This window comes from Callionymus lyra, chromosome 16, assembly GCF_982586985.1.
Source record: "Callionymus lyra chromosome 16, fCalLyr1.hap1.1, whole genome shotgun sequence".
NCBI lineage: Eukaryota > Metazoa > Chordata > Actinopteri > Syngnathiformes > Callionymidae > Callionymus > Callionymus lyra.
Genome location: NC_141833.1, coordinates 12778609 through 12793069, shown reverse-complemented (window position 1 = coordinate 12793069; position 14461 = coordinate 12778609). Strand labels below are relative to the sequence as shown.

The following is a 14461-nucleotide window of genomic DNA, read 5'->3' as shown; positions in this document are numbered from 1 at the left end:
AAATGAATATATTAACAGCAATTTGGAAAAGGTTTTTATTCCTTTGTGTGATTTGCTGGTTCATTATAAGAAAATGCATACAGTTTTTACAACATTTTATTACTGAACATTTGTATTCACAAAGTACAAAACTGGAGCTTTTTTTTTTTTTAGTTTGTTGTCGTTTTAACCTTCAAATACAGGAATGTTATCGAGCATAATGACCTGCCAGTAGCGGGACGTGAGCAGCATATTTACAGTTTTTAAGGAATCTGTACAGAGGAGACAAATTGCTACGCGAACATAATGAAAGGGGATTGAAAAAAACGGGATTAATCGTCCAGGATGTAGTTGGGATTGACCACCAGGACGGCTTCTTCTTCTGCGCCGGAAGACTCGGACCCCTTCAGTCCGGCTTGAGAGAGCTCGATGAGGATGTGGTCCTACAGGAATCGAGACCAAACATGAGTTATCGACGACACATGAGGAGGAGCTTCCTCGAACTTACGTAGTTGACCAGCCTGTGGATGACCTTCTCGATCAAACCCTTCCTGGTGATCAGCTCCTCCTCCGAGTCGATCTCGGACTCGATCTCCTTCAGGTACCAGTTGACCACGGCGCTCTTCTTTAGCTCCGCCTCTTCCTCAGCTGCAGAGAAAAATACAAACAATTCTCACAAATCAGATTCAAAAAGAAAAAAAAAGCAGCAACTACATGAGAAAAAGTGTCTCACCATCTTCGGCTTTGCGTAAATGCAGGACCAACAGGTTGGAGATCCTCTGGTACTCGGCGAACGACAGGCGGAGAGAAGGTTTGGGTTGAGGGTCCGAGTGTCCGTTCACTCCGTTGACGTGTCCGTTCACGCCATTGACTTGACCATTCACTCCATTGACGAGGCCGTTGACCCCGTTGACTTGACCGTTCACTCCATTATGGACGTCGCCTTCAAGAAAAAGTCAATATAAAAACCTCCAGAATACTCAAGAATAAAATGATAAACCAGCTGAAGTTCAGGTGCTCGGACTGCTTCAAATACAGGAACATTAATAGACACCAGAGGGCGCCATATATTCTTAAGATCGTTTTTATTTTATTTTGTATTATCTCTTTTATTATTTCTTTTTCCTTGCACTTTATTTTTTTCAACTGCGCTGTTGTGAAAGTGTGTTTCCCCTCTGGGGATGAATAAAGCTTTTCTATTCTATTCTATTCCATTGCGAAGGGCGTTTATCAAGTTACGTCTCATTTTTTTTTTTTTTTTTTTAAATCACGTTGGTTCAAAACAAGATCATTTATAATATATATTTTTTTATATTTATATTTTTAGATTCAACATGAGTAAAACGGGAAACTTGATTCTGCTTCCGATGTTGAGCAATTATAGCGTTCATCTGTTATAATGTATTTTAAATATTTAAAGTTTGATTAAAAACTGTTGTTTTTTTTACCATTGTATTGCAGGGAAAAAAGAGTTATATTTTTTAATTATTTGTGTGGGGGACAAAGACAGCCTTGCAAAAGCTTGTAGCTCTCAAAACTCAAACTCATCAACCAAATTTACATTTTAATGTCAGATCTTTATACTGATATTACCGTTTCAACAATGCTTACGTCTGTATTTTTCCTAAAATTAAATCAGTTTCTCATTTTGGAAGCTCTATTTTGGTGCTCATCGCTAAAGAAACTAACCTGAAAGAACGTTTGAGAATATAAAGCATCTTTATGTTATCCGTGTTAAAATATGCTTTTAAAGCATCTCTACACTGAGATTTCATTTACCTTCTTCTCCTTCCTGCTCCTCCTCCAGCTCGTTGTCCTGCCCCAGGTTGACGTCCGGCGTCTCCACTCTGATGATGGATTTGTTCAGGAGGCGAAACGATTCCTTCACGTGTTTGGGCTGAACCTGAAGACGGCGAGGAAGACGAACACAGATTCAGAGTCGGCGTTTATATTCGGGTAAACTCATTTCTGGAGAAGCCTCACCTCGTCGCAGCAGTGCATGCGCGCCATCCCCTCCGACAGGCGGATCATGCTCTCCAGCTGCCGCACCGTGATCCTCCAGGCCGACTTGGTGACCCCCCCGGAGCAGTCGCGCTGACGCAGCAGCTTGTACTGCTCCACAATGAACTCCTCGGACTCGCTGGATATCTGGAGAAAGCGGCGCCGGTCAGACGACGACGCTCGAAACAGAAGCCGAGGGGACGAACCTTGGGCTTGAACTGCCGGGCGAACAGCAAGTATCTCCGGATCTCGTCCAGAGAGTAGAGTCTGTCCACCGACTCCTCCAGGCGAGAGTGCAGGTCCACGATGCGCCTGGCGATGGCGTAGTCCGTCACCTCGTTGCAGTCGTCCACAAGGATGAAGAAGAGGTCGAAGCGGCTCATGATGGGAGCCGACAGGTTGACGTTCTGCTTCAGGCTCTTGCTGCGGTCGTAGCTGCCGTTGACCGGGTTGGCGGCGGCGAGGATGGAGGTGCGAGCGTTCAGGGTGGCCTGGAGAGACGTCCGGAGGGTTCATGTCAGAGATGTGTATAAAAACTGGCTGCAACGTTATAACAGGACAAGATCTTGGTCCCTGAATTCCTATAATAAAATTCTAAAAACTGATTAAGATAGTGTGTTATGAAGCACAGATCTCTAAAATCGCACCTTAATTTTTCAAATAGTGACTTCTCTAAAGGGCGAGAGTGGAGTTGGGTCTTGAATTTTGTAGATCAGTTATTCAAGAAAAAACAAAGAAAATCCAACGTTTCTCTACACACATTATTGAATAGCAAAAATAACAATAACTTGGTGCTTGAATAAAAACATTACAAGGAAAAGATTTAAGAAACGAAGGGCTCAAAAAAATAATTATTCAAAAAGTTTGTAAGTATTCAATTTCAAAGCAACTTTTTAGCACCAACACTGTGTCCATGGTTGCTCAGAAGGTCAGAGGTTACCTTGACTCCAGCCTTGGTGATGCTGATGGTCTGCTGTTCCATGGCCTCGTGAATGGCCACCTGGTCCTTCACGTCCATTTTGTCGAACTCGTCGATGCAGCAAACGCCCTAAAGACAAGAAGCATTGACCCCTTTAACTACAATGATTACATTCAGGTCAGCGGGCTCTGTTTGGATACAACTGTGATGACTCTAGAACAGTTTCCACTTTGAGACATTTACATTATTAACCTTATTTAAAAGAAAAACTATTCTACACTTATACAATTTGTTTTTTTGAAAATTGTCATATGCGATTACCAGGAGATGTCAGCCATCGTATGACTTTAACAGTAAATTATAATTTTATCTTTTTTGTGAGACTTTCGCTGCAAAAAAATATATTTAAAATAAATTTTGCACGACTACCCTTCTTACTCAAATAAAATAACTTTGCCTCACTCCCCCTCAGGGAACTCAGCTGGAACAAAAATGCGTGTAGAAGTTAAAAACTTCCTAAACAGTTAAGGGTTTCATTTTCTGCCTTTAGAGAAAATTTATAAATTACAATGTATAAAAATAAAAATAAAATGTCAAGTTAGGGCCACAGTAAATTAGTTGAAAAGCCAGATTTGGCCCCTGATCTCAAGTGCGAGACTTGCACTCAAGAATGAGAGCAACACAAACGGCCTCTGTACTCAAATACAATTACTTGCCAACTCACTTTCTAACAATAAACTGACCCATCACCGTTCTTGCTTCACTCCCTCTCAGTGAACTCAGCAATGCATCTTCAAACATTTGATAGAGTTTTACCTTCAACATGCATTAACATGAGAAAAAAAGTCACTTATTGCTTCTTTCATAGACAGTTGGAGTTTAAAAACTTCATAAACATGTTCTATTTAAAAATAAATTGAGGTTAGGCTTAACTTTAGAAGAGTTACGGTAATTAAACATGTTAAATGTGGTAGTTGTCAGTCAAGTCTATGGACAAAAACCAAAAACACTCACGTTATCGGCCAACATCAACGCTCCCGCCTCGATGACGAACTCGTGCGACTCCTCGTCTCGCACCACGGCGGCCGTCAGACCGGCGGCGGTGCTGGCCTTCCCACTGGTGTAGACGGCTCGCGGACAGAACTCCTCCACGTGTCTGTGGAGGCAGAACTTTGAGCTCGCGTCGCCGTGGAAACGCAGACGCGCTTCAGGGTCTTCGGTCTTACTTGAGGATCTGGCTTTTGGCCGTGCTGGGGTCTCCCACGATGCAGACGTTGATGTCTCCTCTCAGGGAGGTTCCTTCCATGGTGGTCTTTGGAACGCCGCCGAAGAGCATCAGCAGAACTCCACGCTTCACCTCGTCGTTGCCTGTCAACGTGGAGACGCTTTCATGTTTGTGTGGCTTTAATCATAATTAAATTACACATTTTATATTTAGATAATATTTATCACAGTTACAATTGTACTTTTGATACATTTTTTTTGTTATTAAAAAGGTTTACCATGTATATAAATAAAAATCAATCAAATTGTTTATCAATTGATTTCTACACTTGTTGAGCATAGTTTTCTTATTATAATTATTATTAAAATATTTCTTCTTTATTTTCTTATAACAGTCGATTTCAATAAAGTTAAATAGTTAAATAAAATCTGATATATTGTTCTACACTTGTTTAGCAGTTTTATTATTACTATAATTACTATTATTACTATATTTCAATTGTTTTTAGTTGGATTTAACCATCATGTTTCTACACTTAGATTATTATTACATTATTAGATTATTTTCATTATATTACTATTCAATTATTAACCGTTTTATTGTTGGAGTAAACCGTTATATTTTTAACTTTTCCTTGAAGATTGTTCTTACGTTCTCGTTTTGTCATTTGTTTAGTGTCAATAAAATGTAAAAATAATTTTACTACAAGCTTCAAAAACTGTCATTTTAAAAACAATGTTCAAAAAGTCATAGTCGAGAGTAACCGCTATTCAACGATCTAAAAGGTGAGACTGCCCTCTAGTGGACTGACCGTGAATGGTGGGGAAGAGGCTGGTGCACAGGTTGTGATACAGGTTCTTGTCCTGGCTCATCTCGAACACCTTCTCCCACTCCTTCTCCGTCATCTGGCTCTTGATGCTTTCCGCCGTCTGCTCCTCCTCACGCAGCTCTTTGCCGCCGAACTGTGAGAAGATCGGAGCGTTTAGGTCGACGGTCGATCTGGACGTCGAACGTTTAACGCCCAACTTACCCGAGGGTTGGTCGGCGCCACATAACAGGCCAGGAAAGCGAGTCTGTAGGAGAGCTCTCGGACTCCGAGGGCCTTCAGCCCACGCAGACCTTCCGACTCGAAGCCCTGACCTCCGGCGACGCGGGTGCTGGTCTCCGACCTCAGCCCCGGCGTGCTGAGCTGAGAGACGTCCGGCACGACCACCATGCTCCCGGTGAAGTCGCAGCGGTCGCCGGCCTGAGCCGTTTCCACCGCCTCGGCCCTCAGCACCACCTCCAGCGAGCGAGGGATGGAGCCGCGGGGAAGCTCCGCCTGCGTCTCCTGGATGCGCACCTGGAACAGCGAGCGTTAGCCACGAGCGCCACGAGACTTTGAGCGTCACCCGGCTACCTTCTGGAAGTCGATGAACTTGGACTTGTGCGTGTCCAGGTGGAAGCGCATGCGGTTGTTGCAGACGGGGTTCCTGCAGATGGTGGGCGGAGAATACTTGAACTGCTGCGGCACGTCCTTGATCACCGCCTGGCAGTCCATGCACACGAAGGTGCCGCTCACCTGGAGATGAAGGAACCATTTTAAAGTTATTTTATTGTAAACGTCCTGTAGACTAGAGAGACCAGGTGATGCACATCTTACACAATAATACAAGGTTATAGATTTGTTATTACACGGAATCATATTTTTGTCCCCGAATTATATTTAGTCTTTTTTTTTATTAAACCAATTTCATGTATTCTTAGAGACATTTAGTAGTAGTAAAAACAGTGAAAATTAACTTTAAAAATATTCTTTACTAGAGATTCAACATCAATTAAAATGTAACTTTATAAATGCCATCATATTGAGATTTCAAATGTTGAAGCATTGATTTTTATTTTATTTTTTAAATAATTGAATTTGATAAATTATACATTGAAAGGTTGAATTTTTTTAATAGAATAATTTAAATAAAATATTAATATATTGATAGGTTTAATTTGATTTGGCTGAAAGTTTTATTAAGCCTTGTGTTAGCTTAGGGTCAAGATGACCCAGATTCCCAAAAACAAACATTTGTGGTACATCTGGGTCACCTTGACCCAATGGTCAAGTAGCATGTTACTCTTTTGGCATCGTCTAGTGACACCATCACACCAACATTATTTAATTTAAAAGACTATGATTGAAAAAATTAAGAATTAATTTCATCATTATTTTTTTTATTATTTGCTTGAGAATATAAAACCATGTGTCAAAAAGCTTTGACTTTGTAAATATTCACAAGTATGTGTTAAAATTAATAATTTCAATAAAGAACTTATTGAATTAAATTTAAATAAATATACACGATTAATACAAATATTTAAAGAGTTAACATTTTACAGTTTAATTTCAATCATTCAATGTTATGATGGCACTGACATACTCCAGAGCACTACTGCCCCCTGCTGTACCATTGAGCTCACTGCTATCAACGTCATTTCAAACACTAAATAAAGGCTTAAGTTTACAGATATAATAAATCACAACATGTCTGTGGAGGAGCAGGTCGGTGGAAGTTTGTGTGCTCAAATTTTTTGTTTTAATACAAGATATTTTGCAGAAAACACGTACCAGCTCGGGGTGTACGGGGTGGGTTCTCACCACCTGACCACTGATCTTCACCAAAGTACCGATCTTGGTGGACGAAAGCTCACGGATCCTTGAACACAAAGAGGAAGATGAGGAACATATAGTCTCATTAAACACGTCAATAGTTCTTATAGAGGAAAAAAACGTTTTACAATCACTAGTTTTGATGCATTGTAACAACACATTGAGTTACATGTTACTACAGTACTACGTTAAGTAGTTTCAGTAACAAGTGATGTGATGTATGATGAGTGTTTGAAAATTTGATGCGTTGAGATCTGTGTCAGTTTTTTTATTACTTATAACATGAACTTGTACCCATGATATAAATGACCTCTTATAACCCTTTAATATAAATGAACAATGAATGCGTGGACGAGATAAAGACTGTCAGGAACATGTCTGATGTGGAGGTGCAAAGAAAGTTAACAATGATGCATTCAATGACAATGGTGCGTTCAAGAACATGTGATATTTTAAAACTAAACATGAATCACTATAAGGTAAGGTAAAACTTTAACTGAACACTGCATCACTTCAATAAAAAAAAAGCAACACCCCAAAAAACAGACTTTCTGTCTGTCAGCTGATAAGATGCTGTTTTTTGACAAGGTCATATTGTTTGATTAGTTGATAATGTACTATTCATTTTTCAAGTTATTTACTTTATTAAACACTCGACATTGATTATTATTTGACTTTAAATGTGGTTGCGTCTTAATACAGTGTTGTTCAATTGTTTTTGTTTGTTATATCAATAGAACAATTGTTTTAAAGTTACGTTTGTGTGCGTTTAAGTTGATCTGTATTGTACGATTGGTGCAATACCTCATTTATTTTGTTTTTTGTTGAATTTATTGTCCTCCTGTCTGGTTCTATTGATCACACACTCTTCAAATCTTCAAAGTAACCTTTGACAGAAGTAACTAGTAACGTAACCAGGTTACCATGTCAAAGTGACCTGCTCAGCACTGGTGAGAACAGATTGTTTTGATGACGTACTTGTGTCTCGTGGGAAGATCCTGCAGCGCGACGTAAAAGTCTTTATTCGCTGGAATGTTGCCATGATCGCGGGCGAAGTTGCGAACAGCTCGACAGAGAAACGGGTAAACTCTGGAGGAAAAGAATCATGAAGAATAAAATGTAATATTTGACTCTTTTAACTGCGATGGTCGTCGGTCACACACCTGTAGTACTCCTCCTGGATGGTGGTCGCCAGCTCCTGGTTGAAACCCTCCAGATCCGTGAAGCTCACGAGCAGCGTGTTCCTCTCAGGCCGGATCAGCTCCTCCGCCTCCCGGACATACTTCACCTCGCCGTCGCCTGTTTGGAAGCTGCTCGCACACACACGCACATCAACGCTTTAGAAACACTTATAAAAACTCATAAATCCTTGCATTTATTTACTCAAACTAACAACATCTTCTCTAAACAAAATCAAGGCCCACAATGCACCACGCTTCGACAAAACTTACTCTTCCAGGAACGCCTGAAACAACTTCTGACATTTGTCCGCCAACTCGTCCTTCACCGTCTCGCCGACGTTCTCCGCGGTCGCTGTGGCAACATCCATGTTGAGGGTTTAGAATAAAAACCAAAATAAAGACGGAACAGCAGCAGCAGCAGATCTCTGGTGTGACACTGACCCGGACAACAACGAGGACAGTTTTCGCGCGGAAAGTGACACCACGTGACGGTTGCCGCGCGCTTTCCAGCCAATCAGAGGAGAGATTTAAATCTAAGAGTAGACGCAGCCAATCAAATTGGAAGTTTGTCAAATGACGAGGGATGCGGCTCAGTTTACCCGCCATTTTATTGACAGTTTGACTAGATCAAAAGAGTTAGAAAACTTTTATTGTTTTGTGATGGAAATATAAAATGAGATATCAATAAGAAAAAATAATGAATACAAATCAAAGAAAACAAAATACATTTAATTAAACAATATTCATGATCTACACGACAACTACCGTAATCACCAGAAGTACATGTAAATACAGTTGTACTCCGACTACCACATTTTTTTGTACATCATTATCATTTGTTTTCTGCCCACTAGAGGGAGCCATATTTTCTCTGAAGCCCACATGATATAGAACTTATCCAACAAAAGTGTCTGCAGTGGTCAGTAGTACCTTTAAAAGATATATTATGTGGAGTGATTGAGGTAAAATTCATATAAAAAATGATATATATTTTAAAGAACTCAACTTAACCCCCTGTTAACCTCTATTTCACTTTTAGTTGAATTGTTTAATTAAATATTCTTGTTTCCAGGTCCCTGCAGTATACTGGTTGTTTCATGGTTTGCCAGTAGATGGCAGTAAAGGCTCAATATAATTGATTGTGTGTAAAATTGTGGGTAACAGGAGACATGACGTGTTGTTTATGGTCGACAGAATAAAAGCTCATCCATCAACATCTTAACTGTCTCTCCATCATTCTTTGTAACATATAAAGATAACACAGTCCCATAGTGTCAGTGACTGGGATGTTGAAAAAACTACATTTAAAACTCATTAAACAAATTCATTTAATTTGTCATTCATTTGTAAATGAGTTTCAAGATTTTGTGAATTTGTTTTGCACTTCACAGCCGCCGCACATACCTCCGTTGAGGAGAACATTTTATAGGACATGATGAAAGACTTAATAAATGAATAAAAAAACATATTTCTGACCAGGAAAAGGTTACGTTAACAACAATGTTGAGAAGCCACACAAGCATTTAATAAAAACCTTCCTCTAAGTGTCATTAAAATATTTGACCTCAGGTGGAGATAAGTAAGTAAGTAAGTAAGTCATTTTTATTTGTATAGCGCTTTTCCAGACCAGGGTCACAAAGCTACAAGGAAGAAAGACACCTGTGCTGTGTCTCAAATTGCATACTAGTGTACTCGAAGTTAGTATTTTTAGTGCGTAAGTGCGTCTCAATTCTTAGTATGCGAAATTTAGTGCTCCATGCACACTAAATTGGCGTACTAAAATGCCCACAAAACTGAGTATGGTTCGATGGACACTAACCACACTAAACGGCTCCATCTCAGTGACGTTTTAAACGGAAGTTACGTCATATATAAATGCATATATATTCATATACTTACAGGTGTATTTTCAGCAGCAGTAGAAGGATAAACACGTCTTCGCTGCTGATACCAGCTTAAATATCTCGCGAATATTTTGATTCTCATATTTTTTCTTTATTTCTTTTTCCAAACTTGCAAAACGTGCTGCCAGCAGGTGTCGATAGCGTTCAAACAGCTGGTTGCAACATCGTTAAATAGAAGTAGAAGAAGAAGCTGTCGCGTAATTTCCTGTTAGTGTGTAGCAGCAGTGTTTGATTTGAGACGTACTATCTGTGGAGAATTTGCGTACTAGTTAGTACGTACACTTTCCTGATGCATACAAACTTCTAGTATACTAAGAGAAGTATGCGATTTGAGACACAGCATTGAACAGAAGTTAATCCTTGTGATTCTCTGTGTCATCGTCGCCTCCTGATTCTCACGCCTGCATCTCCAGCAGCAGCAGGTTCACCTGCGGCGCTGTGACGGAGCAGGAAGTCATCGCTTCAGTCCAGGCCGAGCCTCCATTTTCATTTCTCTCTTTGTCTTGACCTCTGCTTTTCCCACGATTGTTTCGGAAGCAGGAAGCTCGGTCTGCGTCGGACGGATCCCGACCATCTGTGGGCGAGCAACAATTAGACAAAAGCGCCATCACACACACACACACACACACACACACACACACACACACACACACACACACACACACACACACACACACACACACACACACACACACACACACACACACACGTCCACAGCGCGTCACGAAATCCCACTGTTGGTAGCACCAGCTGCGACACACAACTCATGGAACTGCTCCTCTAAACCGATGGGAACGACCATCAGTGTTCGTTGTTTCTCGCGGCGGAACAATAAAGTTCCGAGTTTCATAATAACAATGTCCTCATGTCACATTGAATTGTGGGAGATCAGAGTTGATGCGATATTACCGCGTTAGCCTTGTTAGCTAGAGTCTGCTACTGACACAGAAGCAGTGGACGAAGTGACCACACAGTTCTGTATTGTTTACATTTCAGGTTTTACGGCTGTAAACACTAGAGGTGTCCATTTCATCCCCCCACGATACTGTATCGATATTTGACAACACTTTATAGATTATTCTTTTCAGAAATATTTTATATACATTCAATCGTTTTTTGGGTTGTTTTTTTAATTATCATATTTCATGTTTTACGTTTCAATAAAGTTTTTTATATAAAATAATAAAAACATTTATTTACAATTAACATGCAAAATGTACCGTGTCTGTTCATTTTTGTGTCACACTCAAACTTGCAGGCCTCTAGATGGCAGCACTCTTTATGTCCTCCGCAGCTAAAGCGACAATGAAATCACGTGAGATCCCGGCGATGACTGAGGACGAGAGGATACAGTCGACTCCAGCTGCTTTTAAAGCTGAAGTTTGGATATGTTGTTTGTTTCAAAACAAATAAAAGCAGTTCCCATTTTTTTCTAAGTTTCAAATTCTGCAACACCAGAGTCAAGTACTCAGACAATACTACAACTATATCCTTGTTACTACAGTATTCGCAATAAACCCCAATATATCGTATCACTGAACCTGTATCGTGGTACGTATACGTAGTTGAGACTAAAGTAGCAATACGTAACATTTCTTCATATTTTCCCTAATGATTCATTTAACTTTGAACAAATATAATTATCGCAGTACGACCCTCTATCTAATATTTAAACTATGTTTTTTACCACACAACTTGGCTTGGGCTGCGTTACAGCAGTGGTACACAGACAGTGTTATCATATGACTTGAAGTCACAAAAATGAGTAATGAGTAAACAAACACAAATTACAAAAAAACGTAGAAGCTATGACATTGCAGTTACTCTTGTCTAACACCAGGGGCAGCCAGAAGCACCTTTTCCATCTTACATATTGGGGTTTTAAAGCAGCAGTTCATAATATTTGTTAGTAAGTAAGTAAGTAATTTTTATTTGTATTTGTATATATTTTTATTAGTGGCTGCTCCCATTGTTTAATTGCAACAGACAGTCATGAAAACTGAAGCGTCAACAATTTCTTTTAACCATACAAGACAAAATGTTCTATTTGGGTGATTGTATTTAAAAAGTATTTTGTTTAAAATAAATGCTGTGTAAACCATGTCGAGGATCATGTAGTGAAAGTGAAGGACACTCAGATTAATATCTGAACTATTCCTTCATATTACTACTATTTAATCAAAAAGGCGTTAAATAAAAGAGAAATACGTCAATAATTCAGTGTGCAATACATATTTGGAGGGTGAATTTTTAAATTCTAACCATGATCTATTGTTTTCCGATGTCTCTCGAAGGTTTTATGAATCCTCATCCCTGCAGACTGACACCGCGAACGAAGGAAAACAAAGCGATACAAAAGGATTATCCACTTTAGAGTCAAGAATATAAACAAATCTTCTGCTGATTTGCGATCATTGACTTGTCTGTTTACACATCACCGTGAGTTAAACTCACGCGTCTCTTCTTCATTGTGTGTCGCGGCTGATTTACTCGCCGGCGGCTCCAGCAACTCCTCGTCCATCGGATTGTTTTTCCTAAAATGAGCTGCAGGAAGTCTTTCCTGTTTTTCCACACGTCTATGAATAGACGAGGATGGAGAGAGTCGAGGACTGTGAGAAGTTAATGTAAATGACAGCAGGAGGAGGTTCTTCATGTCTTGGCACCAGATCATGGTTTCAACAAGTTCTCCCACAGTTCACGCTCGATTCTTCTTCCACTTCACGCCAGGAAACAGTAAACTTCCAGCTTCTGTTTCCCAGTGGAAGTGGAAGATGTGGGAAGCAGTGCGTGCTGGGAAACTGGACCTCGTGATGGCCTCTTATCGGACGCACACGCCTGCACGCGCTCGCCTCACCTGAGCGACACGCACACGTGTGAAGATGTGAAGATATCGTCTCGCACACAAACGCAATCGTCGCACTTTTTTCCAACCAAATGACAACAATGAACTGCCTTTTTTTTCAACACAACAATACACTCTTCCACATGAATAGTAGTTTCCAGTTTTTGTTTGCCGGGCTTGACCTTCCTCTGGACTGGTGTCGCCAGAATCTCTCCAGAACAACGAAGATTTAATCGAAAATAGTGCGAGATTAAAATCATTTATTGTGAGTCGACATCCTTTCTTTCTCTTAATTTGAGTGTTTTTATCCCTTTATTTAACTGAAAATACAACTGTTTTATATTTCTATGGTTGCTTTTAAACAAACAGCTATTACCCTTGTGTTTTCTCTGGGTCGTGGTGACCCGAAGGCTCGCAAACAAAAGCGTTTGATGTATCCCTTTCGTTGTCTCTGGGTCAAGGTGACCCGAAGGCTCGCAAACAAGTAAGTAAGTAAGTAATTTTTATTTGTATAGCGCTTTTCCAGATTAAACAATCAAAACAATATTCAACAAAGTATACATTTTAAAGATCAAGATAAACAAATGTGTTTGATGTATCCTTTGTGTTATCTTTGGGTCAAGGTGACACGAAGGCTCGAAAACAAATGTGTTTGATGTATCCCTTGTGTTGTCTCAGGGTCAAGGTGACCCGAAGGCCTGAAAAAAAATGTGTTTGATGTATCCCTTGTGTTGTCTCTGGGTCAAGGTGACCCGAAGGCTCGAAAACAAATGTGATCTATGCATCCCTTGTGTTATTTTGGGTCAAGGGGATCCGAAGGCCTGAAAACAAATGTGTTTGACCCGAAGGATCGAAAATAAATGTGTTTGATGTATTCCTTGTGTTGTCTCTGGGTCAAGGTGACCAAAAGGCTCGGAAACAAATGTGTTTGATGTATCCCTTGTGTTATCTCTGGGTCAAAATGTTAAAAAATGTTGAAATGTTTATTATAAGGTTTATTAAAAAATTAAAATCAATCCGAGAGATTGTGATACGAAGCTTAAAACGTTTATTAACTATTCATTTATCATTTATAGTTTAATAAAATACATGAACATGCACTTATTTTCACTTAATTATTCTATAGAATTTTGTTTATGGTCAAGATTTAAAAATAAATAACTTTGAAAATTAGTATAATTTGAAAACAATATATAACTTTAACAATGTGGCTATTTTATTATAATAGGATATTAATCATCCACTCAATTATATCTAATATCTTCCATATTATTACCAATATTGTTTCTTGGCCTAAATAAGAATATTTTTTGTCGCAGGTAAGTTTCCTTTTTATGCTTTTAGACATTTTTTGGACTTTAAATACATTAAAAAATGTTAAATTATGATTTATAAAAATACATCTTCAGATAATTGTCTTGATGTGTTTGTGTATATAGGAGTCGTGTTCCTTTTTTAACCTGAAAAAACAACATATCAGTGTGTAGCACTTGTGGTGTCGAACAAGAACAGCTAATAAAGTGCAACTGTCACGTCAATATTGTGAGTCTTGATGAACAACAGAGTCATTTTAACGTCAACAATTCAAAGGGGTTTCAACGTTGCAATCCGACTGGACTTTGTTGGGTTTGTTTCCTGTCGAGCAAGTGTCAGTTATAGTTCGTCAAATAAACAAACAATTTTTAAGTTGTTTCAAGTTTGACAACAATGATGTTGCATCAAAGGGCTCACACGGGATAATAACATTTGATTATTCTGAACTTAAGTGT

The 14461-nt window shown here is 39.4% G+C and overlaps 1 protein-coding gene across 1 annotated transcript; it reads right to left on the bottom strand.

Annotated features, from left to right (window-relative positions):
• Positions 1–82: 82 nt before the first annotated feature.
• On the bottom strand, positions 83–8375 carry mcm6 (minichromosome maintenance complex component 6). The gene is made up of 16 exons (XM_087811227.1): positions 8217–8375; positions 7929–8075; positions 7744–7854; positions 6724–6811; positions 5524–5685; positions 5155–5466; positions 4936–5086; positions 4126–4267; positions 3914–4055; positions 2921–3028; positions 2187–2471; positions 1963–2127; positions 1759–1882; positions 713–922; positions 488–627; positions 83–422 (listed from the first exon to the last, which is right to left on the bottom strand). Exons 1-16 carry the CDS (start codon positions 8312–8314, stop codon positions 312–314), a joined length of 2496 nt encoding a protein of 831 aa, XP_087667353.1. The 5' UTR covers positions 8315–8375; the 3' UTR covers positions 83–311.
• Positions 8376–14461: the final 6086 nt, after the last annotated feature.

Excerpts from the sequence above, each read along its gene's own strand:
- mcm6 (XM_087811227.1), bottom strand. The coding sequence starts at position 8,314 with ATGGATGTTGCCACAGCGACCGCGGAGAACGTCGGCGAGACGGTGAAG. Across the intron at positions 4,268-4,935 it reads CCTCTTCCCCACCATTCACG|GCAACGACGAGGTGAAGCGT; the intron begins GTCAGTCCACTA and ends CCACGTTGACAG. Across the intron at positions 628-712 it reads TTTACGCAAAGCCGAAGATG|CTGAGGAAGAGGCGGAGCTA; the intron begins GTGAGACACTTT and ends TTTTCTCTGCAG.